Raw genomic sequence first — 19,539 nt, forward strand, 5'->3', positions numbered from 1 at the left:
TTTGAACCTATGGACAGGACTGCACTACTTGTTGGGCGTAGTGATACGCAGTACCACTCCTGGCCATAGGGGTATAAATAGTACTGTGGGTACTGATCCCCCTCAGTTCCCGCCTGTGGGCATGAAGTAAAGACCTATGTATAGTCCCTACCTCCAACCAGTAAAGACCTGTTTGAGTTATACGTTTAAGTCTTTGTGTTAATTGTTCAATACAATACACATACTTAACACTGGCGACGAGTCAGGTTCTTACCCTGCGGCAGTTGAAGAGAGGTTTCAAACATCACCACCCCACTAGAAGCGACAGGCTTTAGGACTCTGAAGCCTCCATCAGCGACTGAGCACTGGAGTGCAGCAAACATCCTGACAGCTTCCAGCGACTGACAGAAGTCTTTCTGCAGTTTCCTTGTTCAACCTAGGTGGTGGGGTAAGCCGTGCAGTGTTGGCTGCAAAGACAGGGCTGGGGAAGTTGGAGAAGATAAGGGCGATCGCAATCCCTGATAAGAGCCGCGGTGAAATGCGCGAGCGGGTAAGCCAGAGGCCGGGAGCCGCTTCAAGTGCGAGGCGCAGCGCGGGCCAGCGATCGGGACCAAAGATAAGGGCCGCACTCGGGCGATCGGAACCAAAGATAAGGGCCGCGCTCGGGGGCTGAAGGGAGACGGTGTCGGGGGACGGGTGAAGACCGCCAAGCGCGGGAAAACCGCCATTTTGTGGGCGGAGGACGACGGCAAGAGTGGGAAGCCGCCATCTTTGATAACAAGTAAACAAAATAAAATCTGAGAAATTGCAAATCTACAATGCCTAAACACGGGAATATTAGCACCTTTGATAGTGACCTCGAAGATTGGGCCATATATGTTGAAAGAGTAAAAAATTATTGTAACGCCAATAAAATTCATGACCAAGATAAAGCTCTAACATTATTAAATTTAATGGGTGCGAAGACATACGGGCAATTGAAACACCTGTTATCACCAGATGAACCGGCGGATAAGACGTTCGATGAAATTGTTACTGTCCTGAAAGATCATCTAAACCCCACGCCGCTGATGCTAGCGGAACGATTTAAATTTTACGACAGAAGGCAGCTACAGCGTAAATTAGCGAAATATTGCCAGTTTGGAACGGGACTGACAGAGGCACTTCGAGACAAATTTGTGTGTGGTTTATTTAAACAGGATACACAAAAGCGACTGCTCGAGGAGAATGAGCTGACGCTTGAGAAGGCGGTCACTATGGCAGCAGCACACGAAGCCGCAGCGAGAGGCACGGCAGTAATGCAGCTACGGTCACCGGAGCTCAGTGCACACAAATTGGGTGTGAGTTCTGGCAAATGTTATCGTTGTGGAAAGACAACGCATGATCAGAACCAGTGTTGGTTTAAAAACCAAGAATGTAGAACTTGTGGTAGGCTTGGACATATAGCTAGAGTATGCAGGTCAGGGAAGAAGACCAGCAACAAGAAGTCACCGCAAGGAAAATACGCAAAGGTACACAAGGTGACCGAACAGGAGTCCGATTCAGACGCTAGCAGTAATGAACTGGCTAGCTTAAGAGTACTCAACGCTGGTAAGGGTGCAGACCTCCAGACAATTTGGGTCACTCTTCAGATAGAAGGAGTCCAAGTAAAACTGGAATTGGACACTGGATCGGCATTGACGGTCATAAATAAGAAAGATTACGGAAAGTTATTCCAACATATTCCCCTACAGGATACGGGGATTATATTGAAAACATACACGGGGCAAAGAGTGTACCCCATCGGGAAAATAGAGGTTGCAGTGGTCCACAAGGGCAAAGACAGTCAAATAATGGACTTATATGTGATATCTGAAGGAGGTTCTCCACTACTAGGACGGGAGTGGATTAGGAAAATGAATATGGACTGGCATTTCCTACAAACAATAACGAGTGAGAACTCGGTGAAGATAGTCGGCCCAGACTCTGGAACGGATGATGGTAAGCCCAACTCAGGTGCAAAAGACAAAGTTTCAGCACAGAATTCCACTGAGCAACAACAACATAGTTTAACTGTGGATTCTGAGTCTGGCAAGTCTACTGATGTGCCCATTTCTGAGGGACACCGGGCTCGAACTCAACTCCATTTCAAACTACAACAGCAATTAGAACAAATGCTTCGCCGTTGTGAGCAAGAGTTGAATGCAACGAAAGAGTTCTTTGATATAGAGTTGGAGAATCTGGAAAGACAACAGAAGCAGCTGATGGAGAAAATGGAGCAGGAGCACACAAAACGTCTGATGTCAGAGGAGTTAACGGTCAGCCAACTCCTGCATATGCTGAAGGACAGGACTCTGAAATGGGAAAAACTTGAACACGAACTTCAATATTCAAACGAAAGGGGTTCGGAGCTCTCAAAGGTTATTGGAAGAGCTGAGGTGGCAACACAGACTGAGATGACTGCAACAGAGCAGCCCTTGGATGCCAAAAGTACGCTGACTCACGTCAACGTAGAACAACAGACCGCTGAAACAGCTGCTCCGGTAGAGGGATTGAATAGTCCGATCAATCAATCTCCAAAAGAAGTTGAAGTAGTAAAATCTCAAATGAGGTCATTAGTAAACGACTTGCTGAAAGCCCAGAAAAAGCTGGATGAAGAGGTACGCATGAAGAAGTCTCTTCAGGAAAGGTGTCTGGACTTGGAACAAAAGCTGGCTAACGCCCAGCTGGGTATGGAGGAAATAGAAGACCCTCTCGCTGGCCTAGATCAGGACGACACCGAATATTACTATGTCCTGTCCTGCCCAACTTGTAACTTCGACTCCCACCATACAGAAATCATGGAGGAGCACCGAAAGTCTACGGAACATCGGGAGAAGGTGGCTCTACTACGGAAAAAGGAGGGAGAGAAGGAGGAACTGCGCATGCAGCTGGCAGCTGACAGTGGAGCCCAGAGAGTCTCCAAGAAGCAGAAAAGGAAAAGTCGAAACAGAAGATGACCCATCTGAACCATTATTACCTCTACCAGATCACACACGTGGTCCCTCCGAACGGAGCCAATTCAGTTCGGAAGTTCAAACTGTTAAATCCATGGAAGGACTATTGAATGAGTCACTCCAGCAACGTGAACCGACTCCACCACAGAGATTGAATCTGTGAACTGTTTTCCGCAGAGACTGAATCTGTGATCTGTTTTGACATGAAGTTATCTATGTATCTATGTTATTCTGTTATGTAAACCTGAAGTTATATATGTATATATGTTATTACGTTATGTTAAATGGGGAGATGACTGTAAAGCTAGGAAGGGAGGAATGTTGTGTATGTAATATGTGTGCTACTTTGAACCTATGGACAGGACTGCACTACTTGTTGGGCGTAGTGATACGCAGTACCACTCCTGGCCATAGGGGTATAAATAGTACTGTGGGTACTGATCCCCCTCAGTTCCCGCCTGTGGGCATGAAGTAAAGACCTATGTATAGTCCCTACCTCCAACCAGTAAAGACCTGTTTGAGTTATACGTTTAAGTCTTTGTGTTAATTGTTCAATACAATACACATACTTAACACGTTTGATTGTGTGAGGGGCACATTATCTGTGATTAACTAAATTTAAAGTCCTTTTGCTGCATCATTGCTTTATAAAGATTTGCCTTAGTGCAGCTGAATACCAGAAAAGGAAGACATTTAATCCGTCTGTTTCACGTCAAGGGAAGCCTATTTTCTGGACCTGTAGGTTGATGACTCATTCAACATATCCTCACCGAACCACATTATTCAGATACTGAAAAAACAGCAAAACTGCAGAGGTGTTTGCCTCGTACTGTGGGATAGTCACAGTCATATCATTTGTTGCCAAAAGGTTCTCTTCACTGACTGCAAACCATTCTTCCATCTACACTTAACTTATTTTTGTATTTCAAGCTAAGCCCACTTTTGTGCTACTTTGGCAAGTATTGTAACGTACTGAAACAATAACCCGAAATACTGAACCACTTCAAAAGATTTTGGAGTGGGGGGTGTGCGGGGTTGGGGAAGGCTAAGGAGAGCCATCCAACATCTCCATTTATTCCGAAATATGTGCCAAAAATAAGTCATAAATTAGACTTGAATTCTGGTGGAAGTGCTTTTTTCGGGGGAAAAGGTCAAACATTTTAATGAAGCTTTCACAAGGGTTGCAGCCTTCATCATGTGGGCCAACACAAGCAGAGCTGGTATTTCAATAGGAAATAGTTGGTGCTTAAGTCATACTGTGTGCAACACCCATTACTGCAAGATCGGTTTCTCAATTACAACAGCAAAAGGAGGAGCTACTGCAAATTTTTTTTTTTTCTATTCACGGTCCCTACCACACCTGAATACTCGGAAATGGGCCCTTTTCAAAAAGCAAGCCAATTAAAAATCTAGGTGAAGCCATTCTGCGGAAAGAAATCGGGGACAGAGCAGTAATTATGTTGCCCTATTGAATTACAGTCGATTTTTAAAATTTTACTTCAGAGCGCATCAGACCCGTTATCAATGTTCCACGTAAGCTGCGCTTTGTTCCGCGCGGCCTGTCTCTTTCAGTGCTGCGTGATCTCTTTAAGCTTCTGCACACACACGGTATTAACAACGGAGAGGTCGGGTGAGCGGCCTGTGCGGGACCTTTACTTCGGATATACGGCATAGAAACAGGCCATTCAGCCCAACCAGTCCATGCCGGCGTTTATGCTCCACTCGAGCCTCCTCCCGTCTTTCCTCATCTAAATCTATCAGCATAACCCTCTATTCCCTTCTCCCTCATATATTTGTCTAGCCTCCCCTTAAATGCATCTATACTATTCGCTTCAACCGCTCCCTGTGGGAGCGAGTTCCACATTCTCACCACTCTCTGGGCGAAGAAGTTTCTTCTGAATTCTCGATCTGATTTCTCGGTGACTGTCTTATATTGATGGCCTCTAGTTTTAACTTTACTCTTCCTCACAAGTTTTAATTCAAGGACTCCTTGGATTTAGGACAATTTCACTCCGCTTCAGATTAATTTAAACTGCAGGAACTTGATGACCGTCATCCAGCCGCAAAGCTAACGAACGAGCCCCGCGGCCGCCCCTCGTTAGGTACAGTGAGATTCTCACCCAGAGCTGCAGCGGTCAGACAGGGCCCTGGGCCCAGACCTTGCAGATGACTGCGCGGCCAGTTAAAGGGAATAATTGCCTGTTAAGTGTTAGAAAATAGGATTTGACTGTGAAGAGTAGAAAACGGATACGGGATGTACAAGCTTAAACTAAAAAGTCAAGATAGCTAAATTCTTCCAAATTATACTGTGCGAGAATGGGAGAGGATTAACCTCAACAGAGTGACAACCATGCCAAGAATCCATATCCACCCCCAAAAAGTGGTTGGCAAAATCCAATATTCAAACAGACCTCTGAATTTCAGAGTAGAACTGTTGGAAACGGTTTCTTTTTTGTTGCAATTAACCAGTGTTATCAAACTCCAGGAAACAAAACTTTGACAGCCAGATTTTACTCACAAACCTGTCATTCTCACATTAAAACGCAACAAGTTGGCACGAGATTCAGCTATTGCAACTGGCTACATGCTTGTGTTTCCCCTTTCCTGCTCGTCAGTGCACCCTGGTAACTTACGAGAAGCATTTAGCGGTCTGCAAGCAGCAAGCTCGTCCAGGCCAACCTTCATTTGTAGCCAACCTTCATTTGTAGCCAGATGTCAACGTGACAAAAACATAAATAAAAATTGTTCTCTGGACTCCCGTCCCTGTTGGATAAGGGAATCCGGCCAAGGAGCAGGACCGGAGATTCTTCTCCAATGCAAAAACTCAAAAGAACAAAATGGGAATGGTGACCTGGAGATCGGTTCCATGCCTTTGAATCAGTCATTAGGAAATGTTCCGCCATAAACTCCCGTACCCCTGCCACCAATGCCAACCGTTCCCCAACCACCATCTCTGGCTGAGTCAGACCTTTTGCAACCTCCAGTGTCCTACTCAACCCGAGCCGAGTTTCCAACCCCGTATCCTTTCTGTTACAAAGCCCATCAACTTCCACCTCCGTAACATTGCCAGCCTTCACTCCAGCTTCAGTCCATCTTCGTGCATTGGCCACTTCTAGACTTGACTATTGACTGAAAACACCCTTCAATGTAAAGTGGCCACCAACAAGACTAATCAAGACAGAACAAGTCAAAAAACGGTTACTTAAATCGAATATAATGATCTGGGACATCTCGCTGCCAACACTGGATGCCTGTAATTGAAAGTGGGCCATTTCTCAGCACCAACACATCTCACCCTGATGAGTGAGGGACCACAGAACTTTAAGGGTTAATGTTAAGTGTTAGTAATTCTTGAAAATCCTGCAGTAAGCAGAATGGTAATGAATCAGACAGGTAAAACCGCAATGTCTGGACGTGAATGTAACAAACTTCATGGCCTTGTCTAGACCCAGGGCAAGCTAGCCACAAAAGCAGAACTGATTCGAGTAAATTCTCTTACTTGCTGCAATAGACATATTTCCTAGCTTCGCTTTATCAGTTTGTCTTATGTGGAGTTGCTTTCTCTTCATGACATAATCTTGTGATGAGCAAATGTACTAAGTTAATCGGTAACGGGGAGCCAGTGGTCACGCATGCTTGTGGATTTAGACCTTAAATAGCAAAAGTATGGATAGCTTGATTTGAGCTTACAACCGGGAAGAGACAATCTGATAAGGCAGGGCTGCTGGCAGCTCCCAGATTGGTAATGCATGACCTGTTTTTGTACATGGAATAAAACTTAGAAAATGAGCTTTGTGTCACAGAGTGCTTCATTTCAAGTTCTCAAACCTAAATCACTTAAGACTATTAACGCAATTGTTGAAAAGGTCATACATATCCCTCAAATTCGATGACTCTAACATGTGCACAAATTTAAAAAATAGAAATTAACAATTCATGAAGACCCCATCAGGAATATAGTCAGCTCTGGGGCACCACATCGTCATTGGAGAAGGTAACAAGGAGGGGTTGGTGACTCAAGTCGTTACATTATAAGGCTAGCTAGGATAAACCGACAGACCAATACCTATCTGACTGGAGAAAGGGCAACTTGGGGATGTGCGAGGGAAAACCATGATAGAGCTTTTTCAAAATGCTTAAAAGCATGGATAAGGGCACAATCAGACCAGTCCACCTCAGCTAGAGTTGCAGTACTGAAAAAAACAAATTGGGAAAGCCTGATAGTTGACCGGAGATTTACATTACGGTAGATCTGTGGATTAAGGTCACGATTAAGGCAGCTACTAAATAGGCTGATCAACTCTTTTTTTTTTTTAAATAGCCGGGCAAAAATTATTTGGTTGATCATGGCCAATAGCATTTAATAAAAAAAGGTGAGAAAACCTACAGAACACAATGGCAACAGCAACTAAGTGAATGTTATCAGGTCAGTATTAAGTAACACAGATTATAATCTGCGATTGTCTGGAGGATTTTTTTTTGCTCCGTCATCTGTGGGAGTGGGAAAGAAATTTCAATGTTATCTCTTCTTGAAGCTTTTCCCTACAATTTATTCACCTTCATCGAACAAGTTAGGGGAAAGAGCACACAAAAGTGCAATGGTGCGCTGTCTAAGCGCTCAGTCAGAACTTGCTGGATCAAACTAAATTATTTCTTTTAAAAGTCAAAAGAAGCAGAAATAAACAAAGGTATTAAAATTAGCTGAAGTGTCAGCAATAATTTGATTTCTATTTTTTATTAAAAAAAGATTGTAGATAGGGGTGGAGCTCCAATATGTCGGACCAAATAATAGTGGGGCATGGCTGTTTCCAGAGGTCCCACAGGGCAGGTTCCTTATTACAACTCTGCTGCCCGAGGATCCCAGGTGTTTTCCCAGAGGGAGAAGAAAATTAAGAGGACGAACCACCCCAGATCACACCTCCCGGTGATTATAAAGCAACATTGATGGACATGCGGAAAGTTGACCTCCATCATGCCTTCTCAACTGAAGAATGCTTATTGGGCAAATGGATTCCACAAAGAGAGGAAGGAATTTTTTTTTTATTTTTTAAATCTCCTGGCGAGACAAAAGATACAGCAAAAGGCTGATTCAGTCCTGGAGCTAAACCAGCCAACACAATATCATAATTAAAATAGATCAGCGCCAGCTTGAGAAAGAGACACTCTTCCAGATCTGGGGTACAGGAAATTACTCATAATCCCGCACTGTTGGTGAGTCAGAATCTATTTATGTAAAAAAAATAGCTCCAGACAATTAAAATATTGAATCCACTGCAGCATCCAATCGCTATGGTTCCCCACTGAGGACAATTGTCTCAGTTAGGCATGAAAGGGCACTTGCAGGGAACTATAGATTTAAGTGTTTCAGGCACAATACTGTAGATTAGGTGAAATGTTAGTGATTAGTTATGATACATATATTAGTCAGATTGGTTACAGTTAGATGACTATAGGGGGATTAAGGTTAAAGTATGAAATACAACAATGTTGTAGTAATATAAAATCTGTAATACAAATGAGTGACCGGGAGACGGTGAAAAAGTGCGCAGACAGCGAGAGAACGCATGCCGAGAGATAGCGAATGCAAGGGAGCGAGACAAATACACACACACAGCAGTGAGTGAGCACAAGAAAGCAAGTGACAGATGGAGAGGGTGGGCGAGTGATTATTGTGTACTCGGTATGGGACCAGTTTAGGAGAGTGTTTAGGCTATGTATAGGATATTAAAACATACTAGAGGTGGATGCTCAGTGTCCCTTTGCAATATTTACATGTCAGGGCAAATTCAGTGCTGTGGAGTGAGTGTTGGAGACACAGATGGGAATGATCTTACCGTCCGGATTCAAATCCAGCTGGGAGGCAGCTTGGATTCTGATTTAAATTGCAAAAAGATCGAGGAGCAATTATCCATCTCTGCGGCCAAGGATTATTTACTCCACGAGCTTAAAAAGGAATGATCAACAAGGCCAAACATCAGCTAACCTGATTTTCAGAGACAATCAACGGTAGCAATATGGGAATGGTCGGTATAGTGGTTATGTTACTGGGCTAGTAATCCAGAGGCCTGGACTAATGAGCCAAAGACATGAGTTCAAATTCCACCACGGCAGCTGGGGAATTTAAATTCAGTTAATTAAATAAATCTGGAATAAAAAGTTAGCATCCGTAATGATTCTCGTAAAAACCCATCTGGTTCACTAATGTCCTTTAGGGAAGTCCTTACCCGGTTTGGCCTATATGTGACTCCAGACCCACAGCAATGTGGTTGACTCTTGACTGCCCTTAAATGGCCTAGCAAGCCACTCAGTTGTACCAAACCGCTACAACATGCCACACGGACTGCAGTGGATCAAGGTGGCGGTTCATCACCACCTTCGTAATTAGGGATGGGCAATAAACGTCGGACTTGCCATCGACTCCCACATTCCTTGAATGAAAAAACTACTCACTACCACACAAGTGTGCAGGAACTAGCAAGTTCTTTAAAAAAAAATAAAAAATAAAATGTGGGGGCGGGTAAAAAAAAGTGAATTTGCAACATGATAAGACATAACCTATTCTTATATACATAGGGTTAGGATTTGGTTTCATCTCGTATGATTAAGGTTTTTACTTATAAATGGCTTGTGGATTTGTACTGTAGCTAGAAATAATGAAATGGTTAAAGTTGTTCATTCCCGGGATGCTTTAGGGTTTAATGTGTCAGGGTACAATTTAGCTTTTGCTGAGGTGCAAGATGCAGGTTGCGGGATGTGCGATTCATGCCTGTTGACTTATTTTTGTCACCACATTGTGAAATGAGATAGCCAAGACAGTCTTGAGATAGGAAGTGGGACCATAGGCCAGGGTGGTAAACAAGTTGGCATCTGGTATTTTGTAGGAACTCTAATTTCTGGGGGTCTTGTTCACAATAACACTCGTCATGCCATAATGAATCAGCAAGGATAGTGTGCATGACTAGTGGCCTATAAAGATCTTGAGCTTTCCTTAACAATTTGGAGACAGAGTCGGGATCAAAAGGATCGATGAAGGTTACGTTTCTACCCAGGGAAAAATGGGGTACTTCTGTGTGTCTACTGCTAAGAGACATTGCGTGTGTCTGGACTTAGTCGAACACAATAAATGGATTATGGTGCAACCATATTTGGGTTGTCAGATTTGAATTGATGCACATAAGTGAATGTATTTTAAATATAAACAAATCGAATTTCAATTATGCTGGAAAGGAATTGGGGGGGGAGAAGGCAAGAAAAGAGAGGGAGGGAGTAAGACAGAAAGAGAGAGTGAGGAAGGAACGAGGGGAGAGAAGTGAGCAAAAAAAGAGGAAGAGAATTTTTCACCCCAAATTTAGCAGCACCAGTATCCTTAATTGGAAGGTGTGAGATGTTAAGAGTTTTTGATGAAATTTACCAGTTAAAAAAAGAAAAAAAAAGACTTGCATTTCTATAGAGCCTTTCACAACAACCAGACATCCCAAAGCGTTTTACAGCCAATGAAGTCCTTTTGAAGTGTAGTAACTGTTGTAATGTTAGAAAACATTTTGGGATTAAATTGTTTTTACCACCAAGGATGTGCGAGTGAGCTACAAGCTAATGCGACCTTAAAAAAAAAAAATACCATTTTGCACCAAAGCTTCAGGATTTTCTTCCACAAAAAAGTGAGATGTACACACCCATGTAAAGTATCATACAAAAAAAGAGGGAAAAGGGCCTTCAAATCCACTCCTTCCAAAAGGTGATGAACAGCCCGCCCTATCACAGACTTTACCTTCCGAGGGAAAGTTCTGCATAAATACTCCAAAACATAATCAAGTGAAACGCCAGAATAGTGACCCATCTCCACTATTCAGCTTTGAACAACTGGCTTCCACAGAAGACATTCCATCCTGTAGGATTCGCAAAATTGAACATTGTCCTATAAGGGTCTATTGGCAGAAAAGGCCTTAATTTTTAAAGACGGTTTTAAAAGAAGCCCAGAAAAAAGGGCACACAAAATGGCCGCCAGAACCCGTGACCAGCTTTTTGGGACATTTTAAAATGGTTCCTGCAGTCCACAGACAACTTTTGTGGATTCAGCCCACAGTAAGTTCTGGAATGCAATTTCGGAGAATGCGAAACCAGACAGAACCCCATACATATGGATTGGATGCAGATCCAATCAGATTGGCCTGTAGATAAAGGCCATCAAAATGTTTACCCAGACAAAGGGAAACAGCCTCAAGTTCAAAGGGGGACATCAAGACCCATTAAAGACAATACAAGGTCATTCCAGACCAGAGATGGCAGTTACCGGCCATCCCGAAAGTACTTTAAACACAATGACTACCCCTCTGTGCTACAAGCCTGCCAAAAGTTAAACAAAGACTAACCTTGATATGGCGGGAGATAAGGGCCTCGATGAGAAGTATAACTGGAGACCCGGGGTAGCTATCGGGAGATGTTCGAGTTCGGAGAGAAGATCGAGAGAGTTGATCGAGAAAGAGCATTGTAGAAGATCATTTTCGGGAGATCGTTCGGGGGTCCGAAGAAGGTGCAGTTCGGTTAGGAGTTCGGATTCGGTAAAGAGGCCGCTCAGACTCGGAAGACGACGACGATTTGGTAGACGATTGGGATCGGAGACATTTTGAAGACTTTTCTAACTGGGACTGGTGAGCATGTTTCTGGCCCCTCAATCTAATTTAGCTAGGTTTAGGGGGTGGGCATTTTAGGGGATAATTAACAATGAGTTGTTGTCCCTCGATGTTCCGTGTGTTTCCCTATTTCATGGTGAACCTTGTAAAGTATAATATGCCTGTGGATATATTGGTTAGTACTGTATTATGATTTGTTTTTCCCTCCCATGTACCTTATTGGCTTACATTCAGTTTTTCCTTTATGCAATAAAATTTCACTTCGTTTCATTAAACTTGGTCTACAGAGTATTCTCTGCATTGTAGTTCCTGCCTCAAAGTCCAGTGTACAGAACCTAAGGGGCGAGTGGGTCGAACCACTCGGTAAATTACTGTGCAAAAGAGAGAGAGGTCTCACCAGAGAGAGAGAGACCTAGCAAGAGATCAAACCCCTTCATCCCCTCCCACCTACCGCACCGCCCATCCCCCCCCCACCCCCACAACCGCAAGAGGAACTATTCTTTTCATTGTGCATTCAGATCACCTCGGCCATGCTTTGTTTAAAACAGGCAACAAGCAGCTTTGGAGACCAGCACGCTCAGAAATTAGGTCAGCAGTCTCGAATTTTCAAGCCATGCTACACGACAGATACCAAACCATTGTCAGAAGCTAATCGTTCAAACCCAGCTATCTAGGAGCAGAATTAGGTCAATGTTATCCCAACACAAAACGCTCCAATTGAAACTCAGAGGACCATGGAATCCTGACAAAGAAGCCATCTCATTGCCAGTGAAAAAGGATACTTGTGATCAAAGCTGTACCACAGCCTGAAGAGCCATGCACTTTCCTGCTTTGTTCTGCTGGTCCTTTCAGGGTGTGCAAGATCCTAGAGGGAGGGAACAGAAACACATTTTCACGGAGTTTAAATGCCAATATATTAAAGTGACAACAGCTTGCAGTTATATGGTTTCTTTAGCACAGAAAAATATCCCAAGGTACTTCAGAGAGGTGCAATCAGACAAAATTGGACGGCGCGTCAAAGAAGATGACATTAGGAAGGGAATCAAGAGCATGGGATCTAGGCGGCTGAAAATATGGCTGCCATATGGTAGGGCAAAACAGTGGGATGTGGTGTTGGAGGGGGCGGGGAAGGGGCGATGCACAAGAGGCCTGAGTCGAAGCAATGGAGAGTACTGGGGGAAATTGTAGGGCTAGAGGAGCTTACCGAGATAGGGCGAGGAAGAGACCATTAAGTCATTTAAACACAGAGGATGAGGATTTTGAAGCGGAGGTGTTGGAGAGCCGGAATCCAATGTAGGTCAGCAAAAGCAGGGTGATGCGTGAATGGGAAATGGTGGGGGCTAGGACATGGGCAGCAGAGTTTTGGATGAGCTAAAGCTCACACAGCAAAAAGAATGGGAGGCTGACCAGGAGAGCATTGGAATAAACAAGTCTGGAGGTGACAAGGTCATGGAGGAGAATTTCAGCAGCAGATGGTCTGTGGCAGGTGATATCGCGAAGGTGGTCTGACGTAAGGAAACTACTAGGCACATTGTCTGAGTATTAAACAAGGCTTTAATCAACTGTTTTTCAACATGGAGATCTAGTTGTGTCCTTCACTAGTTCCTGTTAAAGAATGTCCTGAGCAAGCTGGGCCCATGCCCGAGTATTTATACTCTCCCTGGACAGCGCCGCCAGCAGGCTGCCAAGTATTATTTCACAAGTCTTTCTACATGAATGACAAGATTCATGTCATGGTCTTTGTGAGGGGAGAGGGTACGAGTTCAGAAACTCGGCTCAGGGTCGAGCCGGATGCTGAGAATGTGAACAGTCTGATACAGCCAGAGAGGGGAATGGAATCAGCGGCATGGGTACGGAATTTGTGGCAGGGGCATAAGAAATAGGAGCAGGAGGCGGCCACTTGGCCCCTCGAGCCTGCTCCGCCATTTAATGAAATCATGGCTGATCTGATCTTGGGCTCAGCTCCATTTCCCTGCCCGCTCCCCATAACCCATCACTCCCTTATTGTTCAAAAATCTGTCTATCTTCACCTTAAATATATTCAATGACCCAGCCTCCACAGTGCTCTGGGGCAGAGAATTCGAGATTTACGACCCTCAGAGAAGAAATTCCTCCTCATCTCAGTTCTAAATGGCCGACCCCTTATTCTGAAACGTAGACAATGGCTCCAGTTTTCCAAATGTTTAACTGAGGAAATTGCAGTTGATGCAAGATTGGATGCTGGACAAGGAGTCTGACAGTACAGATAATAAAGGAGTTGAGAGAGGTGGTGGAGAGGTAGAGCTGGGTGTTACTCTAGATCTGGAAGCTGACCCCATGTCTTTGGATGCTCGCCAAGGGACAGCATGTGGATGAGGAAGGGGAGATTGCCAAGCACAGCTCTTTGGGGGACTCCAGAGGTAATGGTATGGGGTGGGAAGAAAAGCAGATGCCCTGCCTATGATTTGACAGGTAACAGTAGAACCAAGTGAGGGCAGTCCCACTGAGCTGGATAGTAGAAGGAGAGGCATTTCAGGAGGATAGTGTGGTCAAGCGTGTCAAAGGCCGCAGGCAGGTCAAGAAGGGCTGTGACTCTTTGGAATTCTCTACCCTGGAGGGCTGTGGATGCTCGGTCGATGAGTATATTCAAGGCTGAAGTCAATAGATTTTTGGGCACTAAGGGAATCAAGGGATATGGGGATAGGGCGGGAAAGTGGAGTTCATGTATAAGTTCAGCCATGATCTTATTGAATGGCAGAGCAGGCTCGAGGGGCTGAATGGCCCACTCCTGCTCCTATTTCTTATGTTCTCAAGGACGAGGAGGGATAGTGCACCATGGTCACAGTCACAGAGAATGTCATTTGAGACTTTGATTAGGGCTGTTTTAATGCTGTGACAAGGGTGGAAACCCGATTGGAAATTCAAACATGGAGTTACAGGAAAAGTGGGCCTGGAATTGGGAGGTGACAACATGTCCTTTGGAGAAGAAAAGGAAGTTGAAGATGTGTGGTAGTTTTAAAGGAGGTGACGATGATGGCAGATTTGAAAAGGGAGGGGATATTACCTGAGGAATACCAGAAGCTTTAGTGAGCAGAAACCTCAATTCTACTTTATTCAAGTGAGATGGCTATCATCCCTCTCTGGATCATTTTGCTGTATTTTTATAAATTCCCCAAGCTGCACCTAACATTAGAAATTAGGAGCAGGTACATCTATATTCTCCCGTGCCATGGAAGCATACTCTGGGATTACACAGCATCCTGACTTGGAAATATATCGTCGTTCTTTCATCGTCGCTGGGTCAAAATCCTGGAATTCCCTCCCTAACAGCACTTTAGAATTCCCTCACCACACGGACTGCAGTGGTTCAAGGAGGCGGCTCACCACCACCTTCTCAAGGGCAATTAGGGATGGGCAATAAATGCTGGCCTTGCCAGCGACGTCCACATCCCGTCAATGAATAATAAAAATACCAATCATTTAATTTGGCTTTTAACTTTGCAACACATTGGAGCTGTAAATGTAAGAAAAATACATTTGAACAGCTTTAAGTGGTAATCAACTAGGACGGGAATTCGACTTCCATTTCCCTCCTCAGCAGGTCTTCCCCAAGCCACAAACTAAACAATGAAATGCCTCCACATCACTGCCAATTGTTTAAGATCATCTCAAGGGTATATGTGACATATTCACAGCATCACTGAGTCACAGAGCTAGAATTTTAAACCAGCTTCAACCTGTATTATTAAAATAAATTTTCCTTTGAAGCTATGACTGAAGGAAGGGAAGAAAGAATTCCCAATCCTGATGCCGGAATAAATTATGGAAGTGACACCAGCTGAACCAGAAATACATTGAAGTCTGTTTTTCCATATGAATGGTAGAAATGTTCATGGAGCCGCAAGGTAGACTAAAGTGAGATTTAATTTGGATTGTGGCTAACTATAGTCAGCCTCTTCCTGTCCCCTTCACGTTTCCTTCCGCTTAAAACTGTGGTGCAAAGGAGGGAGAACATCTGCTGATTGTTGTGTACCAGGTGGCAATGTGAAACCAGACTGGGCTATTTTTTAGTCCCGAGGCCCCAGTGACGAATAGAGCTGGCAGCACCAACCTTGGCTTTAAAGCTATTTGATCTGCTAAATAGCATGTTTCAATCTTTCATTAGTGGCAGCGAAGGAATTTGTAGCTGTGCTTGAAACAAGAGGATAAGGACACCCAATCCCTCCTGGCTGTGGGGACTTGATGCATTTCCTTTCAATTTTAACTTCCTATTGAAAAAAAAATACATTTTGTGCATCTAAGTTTGCGCACAACCCACCCCCTACTAGAGGGAGGGCCAAGGAAGAAGACAACAGCCTCCGTCAACACTTTGTGATTGGCTTCTGTTAATCACGAAAGGGCAGCAATAGATAGCTCTCCTTCCAGACTAAGTGTATGTAGACGTACATGTATAGCACACACGCACCTAACCCAACAGCCTGGTTGAAATTACTATCTCACTGTAAATCCAGCAATTAATTAAAAGATAGATAGATTATAGAGAAGGATAAAGATGGCGGTTGGAGCCCTCTGACCGCCACCGTGCTGAAAGACCCGACAGTTTCCCTTCCCTCCCCTTTCCCGCCCCAATCACAGTCTTTGGTCTCAGGTGACTCCAGGATTTTGCTCCACCACTCTCCTACCTCTGCAAGCGGCCGCGCCGTACCTGACCTGGGAATGTCAGGTGCCGACACCAGGGAGGGAGGGTAGGAAGAAGGGAAGGATCAATCTTGCATTTCTTTTGTGTCTTTCACATCCTCAGGACATCCCAAAAGGCCTCATATACAATGAATTAGTTAGGAAGCGTAGTCAACTAGTTTGCGAGCAGCAAGGTCCCACAAATTAGATCAATCACCAGTTAATCAGTGGTGACGGTTGAATGGTTCAAATGAACAACATTTTGTCTTTTCCAGCACAGTTATACCCCACCTCAACATGCACAAGAAGGAATTACACAAAAAAATTCTGCTGTTAAACCACCCAAGAAAAACTACACGGTGATCCCAGAGATAGGAGGTAGTCACTTTAACACCTGGCGTTATTTACAGCCATTTGTCCCCAGTACCTCTGCACTACCACCGATACGGTGATAACCAATGCATCGGGAATATATTCCAATTAACTGTGTTCATAATAAGAGAGAGGTGAAACTCGGTGCTGCCACAGACGAGAGGTTCAACACCCACTCTGTAATGAGCGTGGCCTCGGTACCAACGCGAAAATGAAATCTTAGCCCCTCGTCAGGTCACGATGAACTCCAATGGGGTGAGGGAATATTAGCTAGTTTCATTCTGATATGCCCAGATGGGAAAGGAAACCAGAAGGAAATTGCCACATAACTAACTCGAGAAAGCACAAGCTTTGCGCTGACTTTTGGTTTTCTTCATCTGCCTCCGCGAGACCACATCTCTCGCCACCTCTAAACCGACCGCACAGGAACAGGAGCCCCTCCAGCCTGTTTCGCCATTTAATTAGATCATGGCTCATCTGTGCCCTAACTCCATTTATCCTCCTTTGTTCCATATCCCTGGATACCTTTACCTAACAAAAAAAAAGCCATAAAAAGGCAAACCTTGCCTATCAGAGCATTTCTTATGTTCTAATCAAGAATGAGGTCGATAAGATTTTTGGACACTAAGGAAACCAAGTAATTTGGGGATTGGGCAGGAAAGTGTCGTTGAGGTAGAAGATCAGCCATGATCTTAAGGCTCGAAGGGCCGTCTGGCCTACTCCTTCTCCTATTCCTTATGTTCTCTTAGTGCAGTGCTGCAGAACGCTGGGATTTGAAAGAAAATGGAGCGCTCGTAAAAACATCAATGGAGCCACAGTAAATATAAAGCAAACCTATTCCACATTTCAGATCCTCAACAGACAGTAATCTATTCTGAATTTAGTTTTGCTTTCACCCACAGAAAAAAACATCACCACGGGTTAAAAAGAAATTCTACACAAGTATAGTATTAGGTCACATGAGACAACATTTAGCAACTCCTAAATTAGAAGCCCACCGGCCCGTAGCAGGGTTTGGTTATTGCGCCCCGATTACTTACACCTTGAATCACTTGGAAACTGTCATTGCTGGGAGCCGGATCCTGATCTGGATCAACTCCGACTCTGAAAGAGAAAGGGGAAAAAAATAAATAAAAGAGAAGTCAGACATTCAGTAAGTCGAACTAAAGGCTAGTGTGCAATATCTCCACCTCTCTGACCACTGCACCAGAATAGAGATGCAGTCGCTGCTTTGTAAAGTTTCTAAAAAGGCTCGCTGCCTTCAGTGAGGCAAGCCAGCAAATCTCGCTTTTGGAAGACGTGACAATGCAATTGGTAAAGCTGATCACATCTGGTGCTACACCTGGAAATCCCAATTTTAATAAAAATTCAAGATGAAAAAGCATCGTGAAACATTTCGTACTCCAGCCAATTCAGTGTGTGCTGCAGAATGAACTTCTCCTGTAGTAAACAGCAGGATCTTGGAAGCAAGCGGTTCCCAAGTTTGAACACGCCAATTGTCCTGCGGAATGCTGATGCGGCCCCAGACATTAAAAAAAAAATTAATTCTTGGGATGTGGGTGTCGCCGGCAAGGCCAGCATTTATTGCCCATCCCTAGTTGCCCTTGAGAAGGTGGTGGTGAACTGCCTTCGTGAACCGCTGCAGTCCGTGTGGTGAAAGTACTCCCGCAGTGCTGTTAGGGAGGGAGTTCCAGGATTTTGACCCAGTGACAATGAAGGATCGGCGATATACTTCCAAGTCAGGATGGTGTGTGATTTGGAGGGCAACTTGGAGGTGGTGGTGTTCCCATGTGCCTGCTGCCCTTGTCCTTCTAGCTGGTAGAGGTCGTGGGTTTGGGAGGTGCAGCCGAAGAAGTCTTGGCGAGTGGCTGCAGTGCATCTTGTAGATGGTACATACTGCAGCCACGGTACGCCGGTGGTGGAGGGAGTGAATGTTTAAGGTGGTGGATAGGGTGCCAATCAAGCGGGCTGCTTTGTCCTGGATGGTGTCGAGCTTCTTGAGTGTTGTTGGAGCTGCACTCATCCAGTAAGTGGAGAGTATTCCATCACACTCCTTACTTGTGCCTTATAGATGGTGGAAAGGCTTTGGGGAGTCAGGAGGTGAGACACTCGCCACAGAATACCCAGCCTCTGACCTGCTGTTGTAGCCACAATATGTGTGTGGCTGGTCCAATTAAGTCCCTGGTCAATGGTGACCTCCAGGATGTTGATGGTGGGGGATTCGGCAATGGTAATGCTGTTGAATGTCAAGTGGCGGTGGTTAGACTTGTTGGAGATAGTCATTGCCTGGCTCTTGTGTGGCGCGAATGTTATTTACGAAGACAACGGAGAAGTTAATTTACCCTCTCAGTGAGTAGGCCAAAGGCATCAAATAATGGCTGGGGCTTTTCCCTTGAAGCCTCGTCAGGTGTGTGTGTGTGGTGTGTGGTATAAGGTGAACCCTAACACAAAGACCGTGACATTGTGGATTCTTTTAATCAGACTCAGACACGTAAAGCAACACACAAGAGAATTTTAGTAACATAAGCACATGCAATTCCATGCCTATCTGCCCCCAATTCCCTGCTGTCTGGAAGAGGCAGTTCCTCTACTCTCTGCGGCCCTTTGAACAAACGTGATGCATTAACACAGCCTGATAATTTCCCTGCAACTAGGATAAGCCTGCAGGGAGAACAAGAGCGAAGAGTGTTATCAAAGCCAAGTCCACTCTTCTGGCACCAGGAAATCTCGCTACAGAGCAAGAGGACACCAACAAACTGGCGAGATTCTGAGGAGGGAAATATTGTGTTTTTGACCATCACACAAACAGCAGAAATCACTACAGCAGCATTTCTGTCGCTGTCAGGTTGGCACCACTCTCGCCTCCCGAGTCAGAAGGTCGTGGGTTCAAGTCCCACTCCAGGGACTCGAGCACAAAAATCTACGCC

The 19,539-nt window shown here is 44.7% G+C and overlaps 1 protein-coding gene across 2 annotated transcripts in view; it reads right to left on the minus strand.

Moving 5' to 3' along the window:
• The window catches only part of slc9a7 (solute carrier family 9 member 7), a 191,383-nt gene that overhangs the window by 33,039 nt on the left and 138,805 nt on the right, over positions 1-19,539 (minus strand). For both annotated transcript variants that reach the window (XM_085999575.1, XM_085999576.1), the window contains 2 exons: positions 17,653-17,716; positions 12,367-12,449 (listed from right to left, as the gene is read on the minus strand). In XM_085999575.1, coding sequence (XP_085855701.1) covers positions 12,367-12,449; positions 17,653-17,716 — 147 coding nt within the window. The remainder of the gene's footprint in view (positions 1-12,366; positions 12,450-17,652; positions 17,717-19,539) is intronic.

The sequence above is a fragment of the Somniosus microcephalus genome, chromosome 10, assembly GCF_052327205.1.
Source record: "Somniosus microcephalus isolate GS21.2 chromosome 10, FLI_Smic_1.0, whole genome shotgun sequence".
Lineage (NCBI taxonomy): Eukaryota > Metazoa > Chordata > Chondrichthyes > Squaliformes > Somniosidae > Somniosus > Somniosus microcephalus.